General features: G+C 47.6%; 1 protein-coding gene across 1 annotated transcript in view; it reads right to left on the bottom strand.

Annotated features, from left to right (window-relative positions):
- Window positions 1-6970: 6970 nt before the first annotated feature.
- MAPK4 (mitogen-activated protein kinase 4) overlaps window positions 6971-27766 on the bottom strand; it is an 800432-nt gene continuing 779636 nt past the window's right edge. Inside the window, exon 7 of the mRNA XM_069626975.1 lies at window positions 6971-11117. Coding sequence (XP_069483076.1) covers window positions 10433-11117 — 685 coding nt within the window. The 3' untranslated portion in view covers window positions 6971-10432. The remainder of the gene's footprint in view (window positions 11118-27766) is intronic.

Genomic DNA, 27766 nt, shown 5'->3' with positions numbered 1-27766 from the left:
GCCACCTCTTCAGGGGATAGCCTGCATCACCTGTATGTAGGCGAGAATGTATGTGTCAGTCATGACGTCTGATCAAGAACATGATGTGCCACCATGGCTTGCATCCAACTGTTACTTTGGACAACTTCTAAATGCACTAATTGATTCACACAATGCAACCAGTATATGCTCATGGCTCTCATGGCCTGTTTTGCATGCCATCACCCAATGTATGCAGAGGGGTGGAGTGCATTGTGAGTGCCCATGCACTGTGTCTGTTTATGCCGTTTGTTTTGTTGGCCTGGCACGTGTCCTGTGATGTCAATGCGCACATCATTGCAACATTGCTGTGGGCCTCATCATTACCCCAGTGAGCAATGCTGATGTTGATAGGGACATTTTGGGGGCCCTGCTGTCTGTGCAATGGTGTGTTGATGTTTCTGTCCGTCATGTGCCTCCTTCGTGGGCAGTTATGGGGGACAGGCCGTTCGGTTGATGGTGTTTGGTGACGTGCATGTAGGTGCATTTCATTGTTGACAATGTGGTCTGAATTGGTAGAATGCACTTGCAGATGGTTGTGTCATGGTTGGGACACAACCTCATTCACATGGTAGGGCTGCATACATTGGATATTGGCTTCACTGGTGTTGGGTGGAGTTTGGGTTGCTTTAGGGTATCATCTGTCTCCGTTCTCTCTGCTACTCACAGCCAGGTGGAGTATGCATCATTTCCCCCCCTTTCAGCCAGGTGGAGTATGCATCATTCCCCCCCCCCTTTCAGCCAGGTGGAGTATGCATCATTTCCTGACCCCCCCCTTTCAGCCAGGTGGAGTATGCATCATCCCCCCCCCTTTCAGCCAGGTGGAGTATGCATCATTTCCCTCCCCCCCTTTCAGCTTGGTGGAGTATGCATCATCCCCTCCCCCTTTCAGCCAGGTGGAGTATGCATCATTTCCCGCCCCCCTTTCAGCCAGGTGGAGTATGCATCATCCCCCCCCCTTCAGCCAGGTGGAGTATGCATCATTCCCCCCCCCTTTCAGCCAGGTGGAGTATGCATTGGTACGTCGTTCACCTACCCACTTCACATTTCCATGGTCATGACATTAGACTCACCGAGTAGCCAGGATCTTGGGCCTGCATGTCGCTCCATGTAGCGTGGTATTGTGGAGTTCCTCAGGACCATTGAATCATGGGTTGATCCGGGGAATCGGGCACAACAATGTGTGATGATCTTGTTGGAGTCACAGACCATTTGCACGTTGATTGAGTGGAATTGTTTCCGGTTGCGGTACGGTACCTCCATGGCACGTGGAACCACCAATTCCACATGGGTGCAGTCGATGGCACCAATGCAACCAGGTATGCCGGCTAGTGCATGGAAACCCACTTTGGTGTTTGCAATCTCCTGGGCAGTCTGTGGTAATGAGATGTGGTCGTCTGTGTGCTTGAGGAGGGCATCGAGCACTTGGATGAGTGTACGTGAGAATAATGGTTGTGAAATGCCATGCAAGTGCCCCACTGTGTGCTGGTAGGTGTCTGTGGCCAGGAAGTGGAGTACAGACACTACCTTCAGTAGGGGTGGGATGGCGGTTGGACTTTCTATCATGCTGACAATGTCGTTGTGTGTCATGTCTACGATGGCGTTGATGGTGTCCCCGTCCAAATGGTACAGGGTGTGGATCTGCTCAGCAGCGAGGTTGAATGGACTGGCTCTGATGCGTGGGATTGGGGGCTGCCTGCGTGGTGGCACTGGCTGTGCTGGTGGGGCTTGCTGGCCCTGCCTTGCCCTCCTTCTCCTCCTGCGTCTCCTCTGTGCTGCCTGTTGTTGTTGTTGTTGTTGTTGTTGTTGTTGTAGCACTTGCATTGCTATCAGGTCCTCCAGCCCCAACATTGCAAGTCGTATTGGTATCATTGTGGAGTGTGACTGGGTGTGGGAAGGGGTGGGGTGTGCTCTTTTTGTACTTCCTGAGTCTGTATTGGCTCCACCTGTGCTGTTTCTGTGCACCTGTGGCAGCTGGATTCACTTTACATGGCCATTTACGGTTGGTTCGCGATGGCGTACTTAGCGCCATGGCGGTAAGGTACTTAACGGGCTGGGTGATGGCGTTAGGTGCATGCCCGCTTGGGTCGGCATTCGCGTACCTTTCCGCCCTGGCGCTAAGTACGGTGTGGGATGTCGCGTGCGCGCGTCCTTGGCGCAGATAGCGGCAGCGTTGACTACGATGCCGCTAATGGCATCGTAGTTAACGGTCAAGGGTCATAATCGGATCTAGCGGAAAACGATGGCGGTAATCATTTACCACCATCGTTTTTCGCTTACCGCCAGGGTCGTAATGAGGCCCAATGATTCTTTAGTTCAAGACTCAGACATTAGACAATCTTTTTCAGTCTACGAATATTGCCGCTTCTGCCTAGAAACCGACAAGAAGTGGAGAAATTTGACACGTGTGATCACGTACAATGTAACCCAAGGTGATGTATGTTATATTATGACGTGCAAAGCACAAGAAATTGGTAAATGCAGACAAATAGAGTTGACTGATCAATACAATCACACCACATTCGAGAGGAGACTCTGTTCACGAATGTCACGCAAATGCACCAGTGTAAATAACACTATGTCTTGCAATCATACAGTGATAACTGCTAGTCATTTGAATCATGTGAAACTTCCAACAGGATGGCTCTTTTCATGTGGTAACGTTACATATACTTATATTCCAGCTAACATTTCTGGAGGTCCATGTGCTTTGAGTCGATTAGGATTAATGATTTTTCCTTTACACTCAGCGATAACTCGAGGTAAAAGTTCAACCTTTGAATCTATGGGATTATCTCCTGACTGTGATTCACATGTACATTTGCTATGAGAAGCTGAGGTTTTAGCATTAACCCTTTCATTAGTAGGTGTTTGGGGTTTAGCTGCTGGAGGTTACAAATCTTTGATGAAATTAGCGTGTTTAGTAGTTAAAAGTCTTAACCATACTTCGCAAGCTTTAGAAGAATTACTCCTTGATAGTGAAGTTATTAGAAAAGCTACTTTGCAGAACAGAGCGGCTGTTGATTACTTATTGCTGAAACATAATTTAGGGTGTAATGTCTTTGAAGGTATGTGTTGCTTCAATTTGAGTGACCACTCATGATCCCTTGAAAGTCATATTCGAGGTTTGAGGGTTCTCATTTCTCAAGTGTCTCAAGATCAAAACAGAAACTGGTGGGCTTGGTTATTTTCATGGATACCTGATATTGGGAGTACACTACGTTATATTTTTGCTTGCATTTTTATTATATTGTCTATTATAATTGCTTGTTGTTGTTGCCTTCAATGTGTTCCCAATTTAGTTTTAACATTTCATAGGTTTCAGAGACCAGTTCCAGTGCCACCTGGCTACGGAAGATAAATATCCAAAGGGTGGAATGTTCTGCTTAATTTATGCTTGGTTTAAAATGGCACGGGCGCACAATGCATTCTGGGAGCGCTCGGAGACATGTTGGATATTTACTTCACTCCGCAGTGAAAGGCTGCACACATTTTGCTGAAGTGTTAGATTCACAGTGCTGAGACAAACATACTTTTTCAAACTTGGTATGCAGTCAAGGCCATTTCTGCTGGGAAAAGCTAATGTTGTTATGACTTGCTACTGTTCTCCGTGGAGCATGTTTTTAGAGCTGGGAGGCCCTGCGTTCCTTGGGAGGAGCTCTCGATTGACCCTGCTGGCAACCGACGGCTGTTCCTCAACTGCGCAGGTGCAATTCCAGAAGGTTCGAGAATTAACTACATTTTTTTGGAGTTCCTATATATGTGGAAACCCGGAGGGATCAGGTGAGGCTTCAGCCAGAGAAGGACGCTCCGTCTGGCCTTCCTGTGAGCTGTAGCACTCTCTTCCTGGCTGCCCCCCGGAGTCTTCCCGCCGCTTCTGGACGAGATGAGGACAAGAATTACGCTCACGGTGATGTATTTCTTTTGACTTCTTTACTTCTTCTGCGATCTATGTCCATGTTAGTTTTATGAGTTATTTCTATGTACTTGTAATCTTTGAATAAATGGCCGTAAAGAGCTGATTATCTTCTAAAGAGTGCGTGGCTGTGAGTTATTGTGTCTGTCTGTTTTTCGGGTTGAAGTATTTGCTCTATAATTGCATTGGTGATTTATGGTAGTTCCGTGCACTTTTCAGAGAAGAGCAATACATCCCGTTGCCTAAGAACTTCATTGATCCACGGACGCTCTCGTCCGCATCGGCGCCGCTGTATCCTGCTGGAGAAGGCCTGACAGTCGATGCGCTGAGGAGCATCCACCGGTGGGTTTCCCGCCACCCAAAGACCACAGAATTGCCGACGACTCGACGCCCTTGCTGGGCCACAGTTCTTCAACTCTTTGCGGTCCAGAACTATCGACACTGAGGTGCCCCACACGCCTCTTCCTAGCAGGAGGTTTATGCTTCCCCGTCAACGAGCACCGCTAGGAACGACGCGGCCACTTCACTGTCGTAGCTCGACCTGTTCTTCGTCGGACGTTCCACGACCCGTGACTCCTGCCTGAAAGGGAGGACACTCAAGAAGGGTTGTCGATTTCCCCGACGTGGAACGCTAAAACACCAAGGTACTTTGGGTTGCAGAACTATTGGGAAGTCTAAGGGTGAACAATATATGGACTGGGCTTGTATCTTTCTTCTACAGGTTGCCCAGGTGGGGGGATCTCCACACAGAGCTGTGTTTAACGGTAGTTACCAGTATTCTGCCTATTGCTCAACCATTCTGCTTTCCTTCCTCTCTCTACTGCTGGTTTCCTTTTTATTTTGATCTGTGTGTCATTCTGACTGTATGCACTTGAATAGGATCTAATAACGTTAGTGGTACCACTTTAGAACTGTACATATTTACCATTGTTGATTTTCGGAGTACAAAGTGAGTTATTGTGATCGTGTATATGACCTTGAATATTAATGAAATAAAGACTGTGGTTTAACTGATACTGTGTGTGGACATGCCTTCGTGGGTGCTCGGGGACTACACTGTACTTAAGAACCAGCTTGCATCACCTCCCGAGAACCTAGGCCTGGATTGCTCGACTTCGTTACCATAATAGAGAATCTTGGCAGGGGTCTCTGTGCCTCCCCTCTTCCATATAGAGAGCGGAAGTGCAGGCCCCCCCCCTCCGGTCTTTACAGGGGTTTCCCTTTGAAAAAAGCTTTTTGCAAATCAAGCCCTCAGGCTCTTTAATGGAGAGGTACCTTTATACAAATAATGCCCATTAACAAGTGGGGTACTTATTGATCACTCTTTATTGGAAGCGCCGTGACAATGGACCACTAAACCTAACAGCTAACATAGTGAACAGAATTCTCAAAGCCCTTGCTTTCAATGCATGTCAAAAAAACAGGACACTGCACAACAGGCAGAAGGCAACATAACAAATGTCGGTACACAACGCAGCCAACCTTGTTCTAGACAAGATAGAATACAATCCATGTCTGAACCAAAATATCACAATAAATATTGTGCCTTTTTTCAGCCATTATTAATATTCCTCTGTATGAATTCATCAGACCGCCCATAACTGCTTACACTGTAAAGGCTGGTTTAATTTAATACTAATGTGACCTCTTACCTTCCAGCCTTAATGAGTACCCAAAAATGCGTGGTTTAGAAGCAGTCCTTTCTCCATCATATGGCCATTAATATATCTATGCTGGAAATCGAAACCCCTGCGAAGACCCATCAAGAGTCCTGAGGGTTCAAACCCAGGTCAGCATGGAGCTTTGCAAATCCTTCTTGCATGAATAAATGTAGCACAGTAAAACCAACAATTGATGGAAGGGAGACTTTAAAGACATGACAGCCTCTGACCTTGCTCTGTGAAGCCATCCAAACCTTCATCTCGCTAGGTGTGTGCTTTATAAATCCCATGCATAGATACACACACACGTATACATACATACATTTGTCTCCCTAAATAAGAGGGTATGATATGCCTTGATACAGCTCTTGTGCAGCTGTGCCAGCAGGGACAGAGCTTCAACTCACTGATGAGGCCCACACAAGACAGAAACATGGATTTCGCTGCTTATGTTTAAGTGTACTAGAGTTAGGACATAGTAGTCCGAGCAGGTCTGCTCCATTGGTTAGAGAACTGATTCTTTTCTATAATGTATGCATGCATGTATATGTTTATGGGGCCACTGCAAAAGGCAACACCTTGTGTGATCTGATTAGTTAGTAGGCAGGGGGAAGGGCCTCAGCCTTTTTTAATAATTGGAGCAACATAGACAATGGCCAAAGCCCACGGCCAGTGGGCCCGGAGAAGATATAGCCTAACCAAACCCTTGAAAGTAAGTGAAAAAACTCAGTTGACACTGAGTTCAGATGATCCGATTTACTGAAACAAAACCCATGAAATTTGGCAAATGTGGGAAGCAGGGGTGTTGCTAGATCTGGAAAAGATCAGGGGCTAAGCTAATGTCGGGACTGGCGGGATTCGGGGCTAGCTATAGCCTTTTGACTGTAGTCCCTGAGCTTCTATCTGGGGCTAAAACCAAAAGACTCGGGGCTATAGCCCCCTCAGGCTCACCCTAAAAACGCCTCTGGTGGTAAGTGATGCCAATTTTAACTCAGAATCTCCACAGTTGATCGGTCCATGAGTACAACCAAAGAATAGGTATAAAAATGATGGCTTAGTCGGTTGCACAGATCAATGGCAGTGAATATGATTCTATCACCTATGGGTTAAATGAACGTAGCGTGGCATATAACTTCTCAGCATAGAGTACCATCACAAAAGCAAAATAAGCGTATCATAATAAACACAGTACCATAACACCATCTTTCTTCCTGGTGGTCAAAACATCTCCCCCTTAGATTCTTCTGCCTGTTAAATTGAACCACCATAGCAGAAGTGAAGCCCAACTGCCATCTGAATGTATGATCAATTGAGCTGAGAAAGTGCAGCCGCCATTTTGAAACATCACTGAACTCAATATCCCACATCAATAAAATCAGTTCCATTATCTCTTTATTGGCTAATGTGCAATGAACAGAAAAAAACAAACACAGAGAACAATTGCATTAACAGATTTTGCATCTTTAAAATAATTGGAAGATATTTTTGTTTTGACATACATTCACTGCCCAGTTCTTTTTTTTTTCTTTCAATTTCAGATTTGAAAAGGGTCATGCATCTTTAGGTGAGGTCAACTTTAGATGCTGATCAGCTACCAGCAAATGATTTTTAGCTGTACCGTTTCCCAATTATTTAGACAGTGAAAGATTGATACAAGACGAAGGATGAAGGACCATTAAGTTCACAATGGGTACAGCTGAAGACATTAGCACCCCATGGTCTCACAACTTACATACACGTAGATGTGTCCCACTACCCCTATCTGAGATGTGGGTAGAAACGGGTAGCAGCCGGAAACAGGTGACATTGGGGCTTACATTCAATAGCGAGTGACCATGGCAAGATGTTTGACTGGGTGCAAATAGAACACTTTGAGGGTGCACTATTTAGTTGGATAAAGGAATGGAGCAAAATCATGTTAGATGCAGATTACATACAAATGACAAACATCTGGGCTTTCCAATGAAGATGTAGTCATTGGAAGGGATGGCGGAAATGGGTTGGATTTGGTTTTCCAGTATAAAGCTGTCCGAGCTGCCAAAAGTGTTTCTACTTTCCTTGCTGAGGTTTCTTGCGAGTCTAGGTGGTGGGTCCTCTTGCCATTCTGGTGGCTTGACTGGTGAGGGTCTTGAAGCTGTAAAAGTCAAGTTTCCTAGTAGGGCATGCAACAGAGTGGTAAAATATGGCGATACTGTGGATTGCCTATCTCACCTCATACTTGAGTAGCTTTGTGTTCGTATTTCCATGTAAATATGTTATATTTCTTTGGACAATTTTCTAAAACTGATTTTTTTTCTTGACAGCTAATGCCAAGAGCAACGTATGCAGGTTTTTCAGAACCGTATATCAAAAGGAAACAGACTTTTGCCAGTGTAGGAGGCACAGCTTCCACGAGGTTCCTGAGTCGGGTTCCGGGTTCCTGGAATTTTACACATTGGCGGGTCACGGACCTGGCAGAAAGGATTTGCCCCACCCTTTTTACCCGGGGCATCAAACAGGTCATGCCCATAAAGTGAAACTCTAAGCAACACAACGGCTTTCAAGTATAAGAACCTATCATTGTATGCCACATGTAGCCACCGTGGCTCCCTATTTCCTTAAACTGTAAATATCAGGTGTTAATATTATCCATTTTAACTCCTTTACTGTCTGTAGGACATTTAAAAGGTCCCAAAATGTTCCGGGTTTTGCCAATGGGCGTACATATGGCTGTACATTTTCTTTTGGAATCATTATAGCCCCTGTTGTCAAAGGGTTAATGATGCTGATCTTATCGACCTCGGTAGGATGAACGTCTGAGTGGCCCATGTCAGACGTCAGGATTCGGTCATGTGACCTGAAAGTTAAGCCCAGTTATTAGCTGTAAGCGCTTAACTCACGAAACTTTGTCAAAGGCTGTAGGCTCACTTTGGTGCATTTTATGGGCCGCAGCCTAGCCCCGCTCTGGGACTCACAAAAAGAAAAAGTAGTCTTAGGTTGATATAGTGTCAATCCTATTTAATCTTCAATTAGAATAGCTGGGATAATTGCAAGGGCAATGTTTGCAAAATACCTGGTGGTTTCACTATGAATATACAATGCTACCTAAGAATCTAACCAGTGAGTATTGACTCAGGTGAGATAGCTCAGTGGGTTGAGTGTCAACACAAAGACTTTTAGCTTAAAGGATAGATTTTTGGCAGGCCTGTTTTAGCCATTCATCTTTCTCAGTTAGATACATGAGTCCAGTTGACCTCAGTTAGATCATTACTAACACCTTCTGTTTCAACTCATGGTGCAGTTCTCTGTAAGCGGCCTATGATTTATTATTCTGCTTCATAATCTAGCATTTACACATGGTTTAGAAATATAATAACATTTGTTCTTGCGCTAATGTAATTTAATTTAAATTAATCATTTTAGATTTTAAAAAACAGCATATTTCTTCTGTGTACACAGGGTGCTGTGCACTCTACACACATATGTGTCTCTAGAGGTGAAGTAAGCCTGACTCATGTGAATGTTCACCTGCTCATCAAGTAATGTCGCACTTCAGGTGCGATTCCTCCCTCTTCTAAGCACTGTAATCATAGGTGTCGTTATTAACCGAAGTAATGGTACTAAAGTGATCTCTCTTGGAGGCGTGAAGGGCTTAGTTGCCACTGCTGATCCAGAGCACGGTGGTCTGACTGAGGCCTTAAGTAACAAGCGCTTAATGGCCTGAGTTGCTTTATCAGGGTGACATGTCTTTCTGTCACTCCACTTACATCTACTTGTCTCTTCAACAGTACATATTTGTATTGGTTTTGCTCTTTTTCAGGGAGTAAGCTGTATAGATGTAATAGGGGAGCAGTGCCAGGCGACTCAGTCAGTTCATTGAAAAAAAAAAAGCAACCGAAGTGAGTGCACTGATAGGTGTGACTGGTATGAAATACACTTTGAGAGTTGGAGAAAGGGAACACTTTCAGTGGCCCCTTAGAACAAGAGGAGTGCGGTGGGATTGTATCAGAAGTTGGCAGATGTATTTTTTTTACAGTCTAAGAACCAGGACATTCCTCTCTGAAAAGAAATTTACAATTGTAATAAAGGATTGTTGTTTTTGGGTGTGGATGGACTATTTAAACTGGTATGTGGTGTTCTACTAAATAGCAAGCGACTCCCGCCACCACTTCACACGTGAACAATATTTCGCCTGAAGTTGCATTTCCATATACTTTTAATACAATTATACCTCTAACCTGTGCTGATTATATCTCAAAAAGTGCTTTTCCATGGAACAATACCTACCGAGGTGATATCCCTGTCTCTGTTCTGTAATACATAATGTCATATTACAGTTATATTATTTCATTTAGAACTGATTTAAAATAGTCTGAGCTTTTGCTATAGAATGTTTCGGCAAAAAACAATGTAGGGGCGAACAATTTGGGGTTCAAACCCTCTACATTTACCAAAAAAGTCCTGTTGTTCACTCTGTAAAACCTAATATTGTCTTAAGAAAGCCGATCCAGGGATTGCAAAATAGGCATACAAAAAGTCAGTGCTCTGTAGATGCTACACACGAAACTTGAGGTCAGAATGGGTCCCAGAATTCAAAGGCTAGCATAGTAAGGCAGCATTGGAGGTCACTCTCACTCTCAACCCTTCATTGCTTTAAGGCATAAAAAGGGAGAAGCTGGAAATTGTGCTTGCCCTAGAAAGGTTTGATGTACAATCCGCTGCTGGACGAATCTGTGACGTGTTCCATGATGGATCCTACACCTCATACTATCCCGCTGATCATGTTACCACACCTCTAGCATGTGTGTGGTTGTGATTAGGTTATTAATGCATGTTACCATTTTCCAGGTACATCCATTCACCACCTCTCTTTCTGATACACTGCTATCTGAGCATTCTCGTTGGGATGCTCTGGAATGCACGCGCCGTTTATATCGTTACGCTTGCTCTCCGCTATGTCCTCGGGTTTTGAGCACAGTTTCAGCGCCCGTGTGATGAAGACGTCCAAGTCAAACTGAGATTTCGTTCCATCATTGATGTCCGCAGACTCAGTTTGATGAGGTGGAGACGGGTGGTTGTGGTCTTGGGTGTCTGGTAGAGACCCGGGGGGACATTCCAGCATCGGCTGAGTGCTTTTGACCCATTGAGCAATCTCTAAGAAAAGATTGGAAGGCTCCTCGTCCAGGGCGATCTCCCCCGCAGGTTCAATAGCAGATCTTTTCCAGTGGGATAAATCCAAAATAAGTTTGGGTTCAGAGTAATGATGCGGTTTATTGTCCCTCCAAAGTGGTTTGTCTAGGTAGGACGGTGACCCCACTTTGTAATCACACGATCTCCCACAGTCCGTTTCGAACATCCGGTCCATGGATGAATGGGACTGGTCCATGTACCTTTCAGAGCTGCTCTGGGAATACTTGCGTGGGTCGACCTGTGCTTCCTCAGCAATGGATCCAGAGTCGGCTCGTGGGTCTCGCTGGACGTCACTCATCCCCAGGTGGGCATCTTGTCGCCATTCCAAGTCGGAAGACAGGCTGACTTGATACCTGCAACACATAATGCAAAAGGATCATCCCATGGCAAACAGCCACACACCCAGAATCACTTTACATACATGTGAGTGCTGCATGTCTAGAAGTCCCTGGAGTGTAGAGAACTACTCAAGCAAAGAAATGAACATGTCCAAAGATTGAGATGGACAGGCAGGCCTGCTATCACTCTTGAATGGTAAAGCAATGCTTCCAAAAGCAGTAGGACATCTATGGTAGTATATGGAGGTAACCCAGCAAAGCTATATGACCAAGTCTACAGTTTGCAGAGCACAATCTAAGCCTCTGCTTGTAGTTCTACAATGCAAACAGTTGTTGTGTGGGCTGTATAATAATCAATGTTTAATAAATTCCATGTTGGTAAAGAAGCGGTGCTGTGCAGTTTTGTGGCTCATTGTCTGATTTGAACACACAATTAATTTTCTACTTTGAATCATTCCCCAGTTACTGAGTACAAGTAAAAAGTGAGCAAGGTGAAAAAGATCAGGCTATTGGGCTGCCTGATCTGGCTCCCTAGTAATTCATTTACAGGCTATGGCACGAGACTGTACCCGGAGCTAGGCACTACACCCTATATCAAAGAGAATCATGAACCACAGAACTCTCCTGAGTCTGCACGGCCATTTAATATGGGAAACCAAAAAGTTTCATTTATGGAAAACTGATGTGATGTTAAACTCGGCTACATCAGAGGCAAAACCACCCGAGATATGACTCTTGTTTATAGTAACATACATGGTTGACCCTAAATACCCTTAATAACACTCATTAATACAGAGCTAATTTATGACCAACAACAAAAGAAGATATGTGTTTCGCAAAACTGTGCTTTCTTAAGGCACCTCGGTCTGGTCAATATACAATGTCAAATAAAAGTAATTTAACTTTTGTGTATCATGAGTTGCCCAGTGAAACTGTGTACATTTACATCAACAAATAAGCTGTTTTAACATAAACATTTCATAAAATGCATCAATCATTATTTTATTACTTATTTTTGTGAGTGTAGAATTTTGTGAAAATGTTGTGTGTGAGCAGGGGAGAACTGTTGGGTCCTGGCTGCTTGTCCTCCTGGCTACAGGGAATGGAAGATAGATGTTTGATGACAAATGAGTGCCTGTCATGTCACATAATGTTGGAATGTTGCAGGAGGGTTCTGTCTGGTCTGGCAATTGGTGGCTGAACTGGAGTGAGTCTGGTGGCCGGCAGCTGTCCTCTTGTCTTTTATGTATTTTAAGGCTTCACCTAAGACTGCAATCTACCAAAATTAAATGTAGGCTATTCCACTGTCTCCTTGCCTTTGCTTCATGTAAAAGGAACTCTTCATCTGAAACATAACACAATCATCTGTCTGTACAAAGATAATTAAAACGAATTGTCAACACACAATCTCTCAATGAGACAATATTCCAACATAAAGATTTTATAAAGAAAGGAGAAAATTCAAAATGTGAAAAGGTCAATGACGAGAGGTAATTAAAACTTAAAGCACCATCGAGGAAAATTAAGAAAAAAACACATTTACATTAGATCAAGCACATAGCAATGGATGATGGGTAACAGAGAAAATTATTCTTTGAGAATTTAGATAAAGGTTAATCACTACAGAGCTACCTGCTGAACCCGCTCATCGTGAAGCTCTTTTGAATGCAGCTTCTGAGTGCTCTGGCATTATTTGCCCATTCCATTTCCATCTAAGCAGGCCTTTGCCTCGTCATCAGGCCTGTTTTGTTCCCATCCCCTTACCCATTCCAGCCTTCCTTCCCCTCTCACCCTCCCGGTCAGCTAAGAGATATCCGCTGATTCTGCTCCTCATGTAGCTCCTTTGAATGCAGCTTCTGAGCTGGTAAGTGCTCCAGCATTATTTGCCTGTTTCCATCTAAGCGGGCCTTTGCCTCGCCATCCGCCATCAGTCCTGTGTTGTTCCCATCCAACTTACACAATCCCCTTTTTTTCCGGGTAATGGGCAATCTTTTTTTTAGAGAGGAGTCCGGAGGCCTGGAACTTGGAACCCCGAGTCACGAGGAGTATGCAGGCCTTGTGGTAAACCTCTCTAATTATCAACCCACCCAGGAACAAATGAGAGTTTTGGAGAAGGCAATGGGGTTTGTAGCTACCAACTTACACAACCTCCTTCTTTTCTGCCAGGAATTCCACCAATTTATGAGAAAGATTCACCTCCATCAGTACTTTCAGGACATGATCTATTATGTAGAACTTCGGAATCAGGTCTGCAGAACAAATCCAATTTCTGTGTACCCACTAATGCACAGAGCCCTGAAGCACGTGTATTTCAAAATAGGGTACTTAAAGACCTAGAGAAATTGGAGCAATCCAAAAAGAAATCTGCGTTTCACAACACCAGTAACACTGAAAACCAGGCAAGAAAGGATCTACTGAACAATCATAAAATTGTAATCCGCAGAGCGGATAAAACTGGAGCAATAGTATTGCTCAACCGTGAAGATTACCTAATAGAATGCAATCGACAACTCCTGGACTTGACCTGCTACCAACCACTTGTGGAAGATCCAACATTAAAATTAGCGGATATTATTTCTAATAAAGTCGCTAAAGCTGAAGAAAGAGGGTGGATCACAGAGAAAGAGGCAGACTTTTTGGTCAAAGATAAACCTCAAATCCCCCTATTTTATGTACTACCTAAAATCCACAAATCTCTAATCAAGCCACCTGGTAGACCTATAGTCTTGGGAGTGAACTCTGTCCTGGAACCCTTATCGCGGTTTGCTGACAAATTTTTACAACCATTAGTAAAAAGGATGGCCTCTCATGTCTTAGACACGACACAGATTATTGCAGAAGTGGAAGGACTATCGTTTGACCCACAGACCGAAATTCTCCTGGGCCTAGACATGGTGGTACTTTACACCAGCATACCCCAACAGGCAGCCTCACTGGAAATGTTAGAAGAAAAACTGCTCAGGGATCACACTGTCATAAAAACACCTATGTCCTTTATTCTCTGGTGTGCAGAAATGGCAAAACAGGCAAACAGATACAGGGCACGGCAATGGGAGCCACGCTGGCTGCAAGTGTAGCCGATCTATACATGGAGTATTTCGAAACCAGTAAAATCATGATCAACACAAACCCCTTCCGAAACAACATTAGAATGTGGTGACGCTACATCAACGACATCTTTGTCATCTGTCAAGGGCCCACAAGTAGAGCTAGACGAATTTCTAGGTTGGATTAACAAGCAGAATAGATTTCTACAATTCACCTCCAAATATAGCACCAGCTCTGTCGATTTTTTGGACATTTACATCATGTCAGATGCAGATTTGAAAAATCTATATTTAAAACCTTTTAACAAACCAACTGACAAAAATTTGGTTTTAAATTATTCCAGCTTCCACCCGAAATATGTACGAGGCAATCTTCCACTGGGACAATTTCTCATTTCTCAGGCTAAAAAGGAACAGCTCTAGAAGATCTGATTTCAAGATTGAGGCCAACAGAATGCAAGAGCGTCTACTAAAGAGAGGCTACCCATGTAAAATCATTGAAACCGCATGGAAAAGGACAGAGAACAACAATAGGGAATCACTCTTGGAATATAAACAACAGAGATTGGGAAAAGCCAAAACAGAACGGATTGTGTTCGTAAATACCTATAGCCACATGTCTAACACAATAAAAAAATTGGTGTGTAAGAATTGGAATATCCTAGAAAACAGTCCACAACCCATTCAAAGACCCATCATAGCTTTCAGACGCAGCGTAACATCAAAGAACAGATCACCCGGAATGACGTGACCATCAAACCAGAAACCCCACCAACTTTAAGACAACAATGGGGCTTACAAGAAATAGTTGGCCATTTCCCCTGTGGACACTGCACATGCTGTGCCTTCACGAAGAAAAGCTCCTCGATTGACATTGGGCTACGAACTCCATGGCTACAAAAGACCCACACAAATTGTAACACTAGTTGGGTAATATATGCCATATGGTACCCTTGCAACAAAAAATATAGGTAAACCGAAAGAAAAAGAAAATTACGCATAAGTGAACACCAAAGTTGCGTGAAAAATCGAACTCAGAATGCCCCCCTAGTGGACCATTGGATAGAACATGTCCACAGAACACAAGACCTGAGATGGTCCATAATATACAAACTAAAGCAGGGGAAAGATACCAACTTAAGCATTTACTCTTCAAGAAAGAAGAGGAGTTTATTTTCCTGACCAAAAGCATGAATACGGGCCGAAATGAGAAAATGGATTGGATGACGCAGTCCCCTTCTCCATCGAAACCATGACTTGTAGCTGTTAACTGAAAAGGAGGCGGACGACTACTGTACGCGTGACTCGTAGTGTAACCTTCTCTGCGCTACATTACAGTCTCTCAAACTCGCCATGCTTTTACTTTTCTATGCGGACTAAATACACAGCCACGTGTGCATGAGTTGCTTTTTGACTCCAACACAGCTCCTGTACCCCGCTTATTAACATCAGATGAATGTAAACATTCTGCCCATACCTAGGGTATGTCTCCAACACTAAACAGCTCATTTTCCGTTCACTCTCGTTTTTTTGAGAAAGAAAACGGTTCAAATGCTAACACCAAACTTTTTGAATATGCGATCGTTGGTGTGTCAAACCTGTGCTTTAGAGGGTGCGGGTAAACACGGTGGCTGCGGAGTCATGGACCTCTTTCTCTGCTCTCTAGACTTACAGAGTGAAGGATATCTAGCTCCGGGTAGGGTTAGTTCTAATTGAATTAGAAAGTGCGAATGCCGGGTGACGCAGGACGCGAGAACAGGTAGCTCGGCAACCCTGAAAAGAACCAACGAGCCTCACACCCACTGACGTGGTGACAAGCCTAAAAGGACGATGTTTTGGACGGATAGTCCTCGAGGATCTGGTACGAATAACCGACTGCCCTCCAGAGTGACTAATGGACACTTGGACACTTGTAAGCTGATTGCCGCTGCCATTGCATTACCGATCTAGACTCCAGTTAGAACCCATATCCATAATCGTGATCCATTCTGTGCTCCCCTCTTCTTAGGGTCCCTGAACGCCTCCACACGATTTACCGCAACAGTGGATGATACAGAGGGACAAGGCGAGCATTAAAGGACACCCGTGGACAATTCTAGAGAAACGGATTTTAAAAAGCGAGAATAACCTCCAACGGTTTTGTCTTGCCACATACCGTTTCACCATTATGATGTGATATGATATGATATGGCATTTGTAACGCACCTATACACAAGTGTTTCAAGGCGCGACGAGGCAGGGAGGGGGGAACAAAGGGGAGACAGACAACAATCCTACTAGGCCAGGTGTCATTCAGATCACGCAAGTGCAAGGGTAGAGGGGAAGGGAAAAGTGCAAGGGGGAAAGGGAGAGGGGGAAGTGCAGTACAGGGTTAGTAGAATACAAGATAAATAAAAAGGGTCAGCTGGTGGCAAGTGTAAGGTAATTGCAGACAAGTGCTGGGAAGGGGGGCTGTAGGGATACAAAGACAGTCCTGCAGTGCAGGGGATGCTAGGGAGGCAGTGCAGGGGAGAGTGGCTGGGCCAAGGACTGAGATCAGTGAGTGGCCCAGTTGCAGATTCAGTGCAGTTTCAGTTATCTAGCAGGGGAGACGGGGAGAGAAAGCAGAAGCAAAGAGGAAGGTTTTGAGGTGCTTCCGGAACCGGAGATGGTTCTCCTCAAGTTTCTGGGAGGCAGCAAGGCTGTTCCAGAGGGAGGCCCCTGCTGCGGAGAGAGGTCTACCCCCAACTTGTTGCTTGGAGAAGCGGCTGACCCTGAGGGAGTTGGAGGCGGATGAGCGAAGAGCTCGAGAAGGAAGATATTTAGGAAGAGAGAGTTGAAGGTATTTTGGCCCCAGACCCCAGAAGGCCTTGTGGACAATGCAGACGGTTTTGAACTTAATCCTCGCTACCACTGGGAGCCAGTGTAGCGATTTCAGTCCTGGAGAGATACGGTCCCTGGGCTTGAGGCCAAGGACAAGTCTCGCAGTCCTGTTCTGGATGAGTTGCAGAGGGCGGAGAGTAGAGGCAGGCAGATTTAGATAGAGGCTGTTACAGTAGTCCAGCTTCGAGAGAACCAGGGCTCTGGAGACAGTGAGCTTCTGGGGGAAGGAGAGGAAAGGAAGGATACCTCTGAGGAGGTGCAGCTGGTAGTGTGACTTCTTAGAGACATCAGATATGTGAGGAGAGAAGGAGAGTGTGGAGTCGAAGATAACCCTGAGGTTTTAAAGCCTTGCAGGTAGGAACAGGAAGAGGGCCAAGAGAGGCCGGCCAGAGAGCTGCAGGGAAGGATGGAGTGGGTGTGCCGATGAGTAGAATCTCAGTCTTACTGGCATTAAGGCAGAGGTCATTGGCGGCACACCATTCCTGGATAGCAGAAAGACAGTCAGAGATGAAGGAAGGAGAAGAGGAGGCCAAGGTTAGCCTGAAAAGGAGCTGGGTATCATCCACATAGCACTGACAGTTGGGGCAGAGAGCGGCGATGCGGTGGGCAAGGAGTGCCAGATACTGGTTGAACAGCCAGGGAGAGAGGTTAGATCCCTGGGGGACACCACAGGTAGAGAAAAAGATGTCAGAGAGGAAGGACCCCAGTTGGATCTGGGAGGGTCGATTGGAGAGGAAAGAGGTCAGCCACGCCAGAGCCTGACCAGTGATACCCAGGTTATCACGGAGGCGGTTCAGCAGGATGGCATGGTTGACAGTGTCAAAGGCAGAAGAGAGATCGAGCAAAATGAGAACACACGGAGTGTTAGAGTCAAGGTTCGAGAGCAGGTCCTCACGGATGTTCAGGAGAGCAGTTTCCATGCTTCTGGCAGCTCCGAAGCCAGACTGATGGTCATGAAGACTACCAACAGATTCAGCATGGAGATTAAGCTGGGAGATGGCCAGTTTCTCCCGTAGCTTGCCCAGGAAGGGAGTGGTGGAGATTGGGCGATAGTTAGCCGGGCAGGAGGGGTCGGAAGAGGGTTTCTTAAGAAGCAGGTGCACAAGGGAGTGCTTAAGGGGGGTAGGAAGACTCCAGAGGCGAAGGAGTGATTGCAGAAGTCAGCCAGGGCAGGAGCCAGGGAGTCGATGTGGTCCTTGATAGTTTTGGAGGAACATGGGTGGACCTGTTTTGACGAGACTTTCATAGATCGAACTTGTCTGGAAACCTCGTCAGCAGAAAAAAGGGGAAAGGCAGAGAAGGAGGGAGGAGGGGTGGCTGCAGAAGGGCCAGAGGAAGATCAGGGAATAGAGGGGGGGAGGTGATAGGAGCAGAGTGAGGACAGGATGTCCTGAGTTTTTGAAATGAAGTGAGAGGCCAGTGCCGTGCAGAGGGCCAGGGAGGGGACAGGAGAGGTAGAGACTGCAGCAGGGTTGGCCAGCTCCTTGCAGATTTTAAAGAGTTCGGCCGAATTGTTAGATGCCGCAGAGATGCGGGCTTGGATAAGGGCTCTCTTCTTGGTGAGAACGGAGAACCGTTATTGCCTTTGGAGCAGGCGGCAGGCCAGTTTGTCAGAGGATGAACATGAAGCACGCCATTTCCTCTCTGCCACCCAGCACTTGCGTTTTAGGGTGACAAGATCCGAGTCATACCAGGAGTTACATTTGGCTTTGGGCTTCAGGCGGATTCTCATGACAGGGGCAAGGATATCAAGAGTATCAGATATAGCAGAGTGGAGAGTGGAGAGGGCTGTGTCAGGGTGGGAGTCAGCCGAAAGGGGACAGGGGGGCGAGAAGGTGGCAGCAAAAGCCTCAACTGACACGCGCTTCATGGGTCGGATGACTGAGAAGGAGGGTGGCAGTGATGAAGGTGGCTTTACCTGAGGGGTAGGGAAGGTGAGGTGGGAGGCTAGGAGAACGTGATCACTCCAGGAGAGAGGAGTGGAGAGAGGGACAGAGAGGGGAAGGTCAGAAGAGATCAGAGCATCAAGAGTGTGCCCTGCAGAATGAGTCGGCCCAGACGGGAGAATAGAGAGTGAGAGAGAGTCGCAGAGGTCGCGAAAGAGTCCAGAGGGGGGACAGGAGGCATCCAGGTGGATGTTGAAGTCTCCAAGAAAGAGGAGTTGAGTGGTTGAGGAAAGGAGTGAGGAGGAGAGGTCCGACCACTCGGAGAGGAAGGAAGAAATTTGATCGGGTGTCCGATAGATAGTAGCCACAGTAAGCCACGGACCGTCTTTATTATCAACTGCGCATGCGCGAGCCTCGATCCCGCCCGCTCATGCGTACATTGGCGTATTCACTACGCAACATCCCTCCCTTTTCCCTTGAACAACAAACATTATCAAACATTAGAATTAACAGTGTTCTATTCAACTGCAACTGACAGTGTGTCACTGGTTACGAGGCAGGGTCCATGATAAAGTCTTGGAACTTCTGCGGTGGCTTGCGCCCCACCCGGCTCGGGTATCTGAGTGCCTCAACATTGGGCGTCTCTGGTGCCCCAGGAGTCTCTGGCGGTCCATCGTTTCCTTGTGGCACTTCTGCATCTGGATCTGGGCCTTGCGTGACGATTTCTTCCGTGTTCGCCGACCCTATTCGCTTGAAGAATGATACGTTCCGGGTGACTGTCCCTCGTGTATTGGCGGCCGTGATCATAGACCCTCTTGATGTGCGTCACTCCCAGAGGTTGTGTTTCGTAGGGCAGTGACAGCTTTCCTTCAGGTCTCCTATTCCGCACCAGCACGATGTCTCCCACCACAATCTCTTTCTCTGGTAATCCTCGCCGTATTGTCTCTCTCTCGTTCTGAGCGACCCTCTCCGTTCGCACGTGGTTGTTGTCGATCTCCCCCGGACGTCGCCCTTCCACTTCAGGTAACAGTCCTCTTGGTACCCGGCTGAAGAGGGCCTCCGCAGGAGCGACTCCCGTGGATTGGTGCAGTGTCGTGCGGTATTCTCGGAGAAAGTCAAATGGGTTGCGTCAGAGCTCTTCCCCCGTTCATCGATATGCGGAACACTTTGTTGAGCGTTCGCATGAAGCGTTCGACTTCTCCGTTCGCTCTTGGCCAAAGGGGGGTGACTTTGCGATGTTTTATCCCTCTTTCTTCACAGTAACGAGCGAATTGTTGTCCTTTGAACGGTGCTCCGTTGTCCGAGCATATCTCCAGGGGAAAACCATGGGTGGCGAACATCTTCTCCATTGCTAAAATGGTGTGGTCACTGGCCGTGGATTCAACCAGCTCCACCTCTGGATATCGCGACCACTGGTCTGTCACCACCAGGAAATGTGTTCCTCTGCCCGTGGATCCAAAATCGGCGTGTACCCCCCGTGGGCGGTCACTCCGTTCCATTGCCTGAATGGGTGGTCCCCTCTGCACGGGACTTGCTGCCTGGCAGGGAATGCAGGCCCTCACAAATTCTTCAACCCTTCTTTCCAGATCAGGAAACCCGACCTTCAACCTGAGCCGTGCTTTCGTCTTAGCCATCCCCTGGTGGCCTTTGTGGGCGAGCTGCAGGACTTTGTTCACCAGTGTTCTGGGTATCACGATCTGGTGGCCTCTCAGCAGGAGACCGTCATCTGCAACCGACAGCTCATGGCGTGCCTTCCAGAGCGCTTGTAGGTCCTTCTGCGCTCCTACATTCCTACAGGAGTTGTTCTGGAGGACTTCCCGCCACTCCCCACTGGCAACGGCTTCTTTTATTACGATGAATGCCTCGTCATTGTTGGATTCGTCTGCGATCTCGTGGCACGCTAGGGCTACAGGCAGTGCCGACTCTACCACCAGGTGTATGGCCTCTATGCAGTCAGCCACTTCCTGCGAGTCTCTGGGTCGTCCTGTACCCGGATGGCGGGACAGATAGTCAGCCGGGTTGTGTGTCCCTGGGCGGTGGAGTAGCTTGACCCCATATTCCATGAGCGAGAGCATCCATCTTTCTATGCGAGGTGGAGGTTTGGACGATGTACCCGACAGAATCGGGATGAGAGGTTTGTGATCTGTCACCACGACAACTGGCTTCCCTAGGATGTAGATCCGGAAGTGTTTGCACCCCCCACAATATGGCCAATGCCTCACGTTCAATCTGAGAATATCTCCTCTCTGTCTCTGTGAGCGCCTTGCTCGCCTAGGCGATCGGTCGCATGTTCCCCTGATGGTCTGCCTGCATGAGGACTGTGCCCAGCCCCACCGGGCTGGCGTTGACCACGATCTCCGACTCCCGGTCCTGGTTGAAATAGGCCATAGTCTCTTGTCCGGACAGGGCATTCTTGATGGCTGTGAACGCCCTCTGTTAATTTCCGGTCCAGGTCCACGCAACGTCGTTTCTGGTCAGAGCCCTCAGGGGTTCCGACAAAGAGGCTAGGTCGTGAATGAATCGTCCGCAATAGTTGACCATCCCCAGGAAGCTTCTGATTTCAGCTGGGGACGTTGGTGGAGCTGCCTCTCGAATGTCTTTCACCTTTTCGGGATCTGGGGAGATGCCCCCAGCGTGGAGATGCCCCCAGCGTATGAATCCAAAAAATTCCAGCCTGTCCTACAGGAATTCGCACTTTTCTTTGTGCAGAGTCAGACCGAGGCTGCGAAGTCTCTCGAGGGCGTTTTCCAGGCGCTTTAAATGTTCTGCCTCCGAGCGTGCGAAGACCAGAATGTCGTCTGACATGTTTATGACTCCCTTGAGTCCTGACAGGGCCCCCCTGATGGCATTCTGGAAGACCTCTGCTGCGGACGAGACCCCGAAACTGAGCCTTTTGTATTGATGTAGCCCCTCGTGAGTTGTAAAAGTGGTAATATACCTTGACTCGGGGTGGAGCTCTAGCTGGTGATAACCAGATCTCAAGTCCAGTTTCGAGAAGATCTTCGCTCCCTGAAGTTCGCCAACAATGTCGTCCAGGGTGGGCGTAAGGTGGCGTTCTCTCTTGATGGCTACATTGGGTAACCTCATATCCACACATATGCGTACAGCACCCGGCTGTTTGGGTTTTGGGGCCACCACAAATGGGGAGACCCACGGGGTAGGTCCTTCCACTCTTTCGATAATATCTAAGTCAACCAGTGACTGTAGCTCTTTTTTTTACCTGAGCCCGCAGATGGAACGGGATGCGGCGGTGCTTGAGCGCTGTCGGTCTCACTGATCCATCAATGTGCAAACGTATGGGGCTGGCCTTTAGTTTCCCTATGCAGTCGAAGATCATCTCAAAGTGTTGCAGCAGGCGTTCCAGATCGGCATGATATACCACTAACGTGAAATGCACAATGTTCAGCGCTTCTGACGCGGCACAACTTAAAAGGGAATGTGGGCTTACGCTGGTGACGAAGAACCGTGCTTTAATTCTGTTCTGTCCATGAGATACTGGAGCCACGAACACTCCTTGGATGGGAAGGGGTGCATCTCCTCCAAATGCGTATATCCTTGCTGTGGACTCAGTCAAACTTGGCGGGCCTAGGAGTGCATTGCAGTGTTCGGTTGCTAACACACAGACAGATGCCTCGGTGTCTATGAGGACCAGAGTAGGGACTTCTCCAATGAGTACAGTACATTTTGGTTGTCGACTTTCGCCAGGGCCCTTGGCAATGCTGGAGATGAAGAAAATGTCCTCTTCTTCCTCTTCTGCGAGGTTGAGGTCTTGCATACCCTGTTCGACAGCTGATACACCCCTCACTCTCCGAGCGTTGCTCCTGCCAGCTCTCTCTGGCCCCCTCGAGGCCGCTACTGGTGTCGCTGCCCTGCACACCCTAGCGTAGTGTCCTGGTGTGCCACACCGGCCACAGACCCTTGATTTAGCTGGGCACTCACCCATGTGCGGCAGGTCATACCCGCAGTAGGAGCACGACGGAGCAGTGCTTGGAGTCGTGGAGCTTTCCCCACTCCTCAGTGTCCATCTCGCTCTCCCTGGACCAGAACGTCCGATTGCAAATGCCTCTTCCTCCTTTCTCGAGTGCGTGGCTGCGTCCATCTTTGCCCCCCGGGCCTCAGCAAGTTCGTAGGCTTTCCCTGTGTCCAGAATCTGCTGCAGCGTCAGCCCAGGTTCTCTCAGGACTTGTCTCCTCAGCTTCCCGGAACTGCACCCTTGCAGCAGCTGGTTACGAATCATTTCTTCTTCATTCGCCCACCGGCAGGAGCTTACTATGTGCCGCAGCCTCGCACAAAACTGGTCTAGCGACTCTTTTCAGCGCTCTTGACAAACCTGTCAAAGTCTACGTTTGCCATGGGAAGGAAATGGTCTCTGAGCGCTTGTTTTACCGCGTCATATGTGACTACTGGGATAGTGAGCGAGTCATATATCCTGTGGACCTCCGTCCCTGCCGAGTATACCATGATGGCTATCTTCGCCTCATCCTCCGTTTCCCCCGAGGCCCTGAAGAACATTTCTAATTTTTTTAACCACAGGAGCCATTTTGGTCCTAATTTGGATGGAGGGCCCGTGGTGTCAAATTCAGGCATGGGAGCCAAAGTACTGTGCATCCTGCGTGGGACCGGGGCCATGGCACCCTCTTGCTCACCCTCCTCATCCATTGTGATGAGTGGTACTCACAGGGGAACGTAGTCCTTCGTGGGTGTCGAGGTGGTCTGGCCAGGTGGGCCTACTTGCGACACAATATCCTTCTCTGACACACCTCCTCGACTGGTTCACTTTTCTTCAATGTCACAGTCCTGTGGGCGCACAGGCTGTGTAAGTTCCACAACTTGGTCACCAAAAGATAGATGAAATGCAGCTCGTGCACGAGCACCCTCACAGGCCGCAACCACTGCGATCTGCGTGTGGAACAAAATGGCGGCCGGCCGTGCGCGTGGATCCGTGCCGACACGGAGCAACGATTTTCCCTCCAATGCCGTCGGAGTGGAGAAATGCTCCAGAGTCTTCCTCGTCGCCAATGTTGTGTTTGCAGGGTAATGCCAGGGGCCCCAGCTGTCATTCACACGTGCGCTCACACACTCGCACAATGAGCCACGCCGGAGACGTGTGACTTGCTCGGGTCCCCGGCGGCAACTGCCAGCGGACCGTCTTTATTATCAACTGCGCATGCGCGAGCCTCGATCCCGCCCGCGCATGCGTACATTGGCGTATTCACTACGCAACAAGTGGCAGGAATCCACTCAGGGAAGATAAGGGCAACACCCCCCCCAGCACGGGTGGGCCTGGGCACAGAGAGGATCTTGTAACTGTCAGGTAGGAGTGTGTCAAAGCTGGTGACAGAGCTGGCCGTGAACCATGTCTCAGTGAGACCAAGGACATCAAGGTCCAGTTCCTCAAGACGGTGACAGATATCAAAGGAATGTTTGACGGCAGAGCGAGAGTTAAGAGTGGCAATGTGGAGAAGGTTGCCATCCTTGAAGGACTTCCGGGGAGGGGTACAGATCAGAGGTACGCCCTCCGGAGGTGAAGAAGGAGCACGAGAGGGGGCATTAATGATGGCCTTAGAGGAGTGGAAGGAGGCCAAGAGGACATCCCGATGGGTGCCACCATTAATGTAGAAGAGGAGACAGGAGAGAGCACAGATACCATATGAAGGGTCCATAGGTCAGGTGAAGGCACGAAAAAGAGGATGTCAGTGAGAGTTTCCTTGGAGGAGGCACTAGTGTAGGTGTCAGCGATAGGGAGGCCTGGGTTGGAGACCAGGATGTCCTTTTTAAACTTTTTCCTACCAGATTTAGTGAGGAGAGCAGGATAGGCAATGGAGAAGCAGTTAGAGAAGATAGGCGAGATAGAGAGCACCATGGAATAGGAGGGAGGGGGGGAAGATGACGAGAGCAAGTGGACAAGATAGTGAGCGTCAAGCCCTTGTTTACCACATTGCAGAACACAGTAAACACAGTAAATGCATATTAGGTAACCAGTGGAGAGGCCACCTAAGTTTGAGAATCCTGAGAGGGGAGAAAAGCCCTAGTTTACCACATTGCAGAACAACAGTGCACACACTTAAACACCATCGCTCTGGTAAGCATTTCTGATCTAAACCATTGTGCCTGGTCATAATGGTTAGGATATATGTAATGTCAGACACCAGAAGCATGAGACACTGAGACAGACCAACTAATGTTAATGGCCTTTCGGCACTCTCCTCTTCTACTTTCTCTCTGCTCTCCGCTTCCCCTTATTTGGGGTAAGAAATTAACTGTACCATTTCTTCGGTAACATTCTGCTTTCCCTTGTGTTTTCCCCTGTTCTGCAACATTAGATCTGGAGCAAGCTAAACCCGCTGCAGTGAGGGTCACTGCCCTAGAGATTTAACGTTGTCAGGTGTTTTCCCACACCAAACTACCTTGAGATAAGAACCTGTAACAACCTAACTAGGTAATTTCACGTTCGGCACTCTACACCTAATATAACCCTGACTATAATTCTGGGATAAGATCAGCTTGATGCCGGTTTCCTTTGTTTACCTTCTGCGGTAGGACGACATTCAAGAACATCCTTAGTCCAGAATCCGTTTGGACAGCGGTAACCACAGAGTAACAACTGAGCCAAGCTCAGCACGACTGACTACGGTTTTCCTTCTCCTCGGTTGCAAGGTAAGAGACCCCTCCCCATCAATCTTGCCATTGGTTTAATCTCAGCTGCATAAGAACTCTTCCAATGATTTACATTTTGCTGAGCTCTGAGGTTTGCCATTGGGTTAATTCCTGCTGCATAGGAACTTTGCCACCGATTTAAATCTTGCTGCGTGCAGAGGTTTGCCATTGTGTTAATTCCTTCTGCATAGGAACTTTGTTACTGTGTTAATTCTTGCTGCGTGCTGAGGTTTGCCATTGGGTTAATTCCTGCTGCAGGGGAACTTTGCCACTTATTATAATCTTGCTGCACTCTGAGGTTTGCCATTGGGTTGGTTCCTGCTGCATAGGAACTTTGCCACTAACTTACTTTTTGCTGCACTCTGAGGTTTGCCATTGCGTTGATTTCTGCTGCATAGAAACTTTGCCACTTAAACCTTTATTTATTCGGCTTGACAACACACTGGCAAACTGAGATGTTCACATTGCAACAGCAAAATACACTTTAACACAATGCATACTTTACAATACAGTGTTAGGATTCCATGCACATTGAAATGACAGCAGTCTAGGCAATGGGGGAGAACAAACAATTAAAGAGATACAGTTCACAGGGTGGAATTATTGAGGAGAATGGGTGGGGGAAGGGAATTCAGTACCTGAATTCGAGTTCAAGGCGGACATGTAACTACGGAACTGCCGCCAAATATCCCTCGGTCTCGAGTGTGGATGTTGCAATACGCTCCAGGCCTCTTCGGTATCATGTGTCCACGTGATTGTCCTGAGCCACTGTGTATGCGTGGGTGCTCTAGTTCGAAGCCAGCACATCAATATCCAGCGCGCAGCTATTAATATGCAGAGTCCAGCTAGTTTCCTAGAATCGCGTCCAACTGGGGAAAGTCGTTGAAAAGACAGCGCATCGGGGACGGGCCTATAGTATGGTCGAGTATGGTCAACAATGTAGAGCATATTTCAGTCCAGTATTGGGTCAGACGGGGACAGCACCAGATCATATGAATGTATGAGGCTTGATCGGCGCCGCATCTAGGGCAGTTTGGTGGAAGTTTGTGAAACATGTGGTGTAGTCTACTTGGCATATGATGGTATCTGTGCAACACCTTAAATTGTATCAGCTTAAACCCAGAGTTATAGGATACATCATGGGTGCGAGCGCACATTCGGTACCAGCCTTCATCGGTAATGTCAACTCCGAGATCCTCCTCCCACCTGAGTCTGAGTTTAGTGAAAGAGGGGGCAGCTCTAGTCTGGACTAGTGTATAGAGTCTTGAGACTTTTCCCCTGAGAGAGCCGAAGGAGCAAAGCTCGGCAATTATGGGTTCATCGGGTGGAAGAGTGGGGAAGTTGGGGTATCTGTCTTTGAGATTTTTCCGGAGAGAGGAGTATCGTAGCCATGCCGACGGCTTCCGCTTGAGGGAGGGAGGTCTGCCCATTCAAGAAAGTTGCCCTGTACAAAGGCATCCCAGAGTACCAAGAAGCCTGCGTTTGCCCAGCGAGATATGATGGATTGCGGTACGTGTGGGACATCCGGGAAGAAGTTCCAGGGTGGGAGGACCCCATGGAAGGGGTGGGGGGTGTCGACCATTGTCCAGAATTTGGTGAGTGCTAAGGATGTACTAGTGACATGGTCCGCCGAGTCGGGGTCGGCCAGAACTGGTTTAAGGATAAGGGAACCTATTACTCAGTCGCTGACCGTTAGTTTCTCCAGCCGAACATGAGGTGGAGGGGGGTCTATGGTGTTAAACCAGTAGGAGGCAAATTGAGATTGAGCTACCACCCAATACTTGGTGAAGTCGGGGGCGCCAAATCCACCCAACTCCTTAGGAGAGGTCAGTGTTGATAATTTGAGTTGGACTGCGCCGGAATGCCACAGGAAGGTGTTGGTTATGCGGCGTAGTGACCTGAAGAAGTCATCACCCAGCCACAGTGGGAGATTGGTGAATCGGTAAAGGAGTTGAGGCAGCACTACTATTTTAAGTATTCCTATCCTACCCGCTAGGGAAATGGGAAATCTGGTCCAGCTTGTAGTTTTAATGGACAATTTTGTGAGGTAATTCCGGTAGTTGTCTTCGCGCAACTTCGCAGCGTGGCGGGCGATCACTACCCCCAGGTAAGTGAAGTCAGACTGGGACCATATGAATCCCTTTAGATCAGAGGGGGGTTGAGTGGAGTCTGTGAGTGGGAATAGGTGAGATTTAGAACAGTTCACTTTCAG

Source organism: Ambystoma mexicanum, chromosome 6p, assembly GCF_040938575.1.
Source record: "Ambystoma mexicanum isolate Mex_15411 chromosome 6p, UKY_AmexF1_1, whole genome shotgun sequence".
Classification (NCBI taxonomy): Eukaryota; Metazoa; Chordata; class Amphibia; order Caudata; family Ambystomatidae; genus Ambystoma; species Ambystoma mexicanum.
The sequence above is the reverse complement of the archived record's forward strand: the minus strand, read 5'-3'. Positions and strand labels throughout refer to the sequence as shown.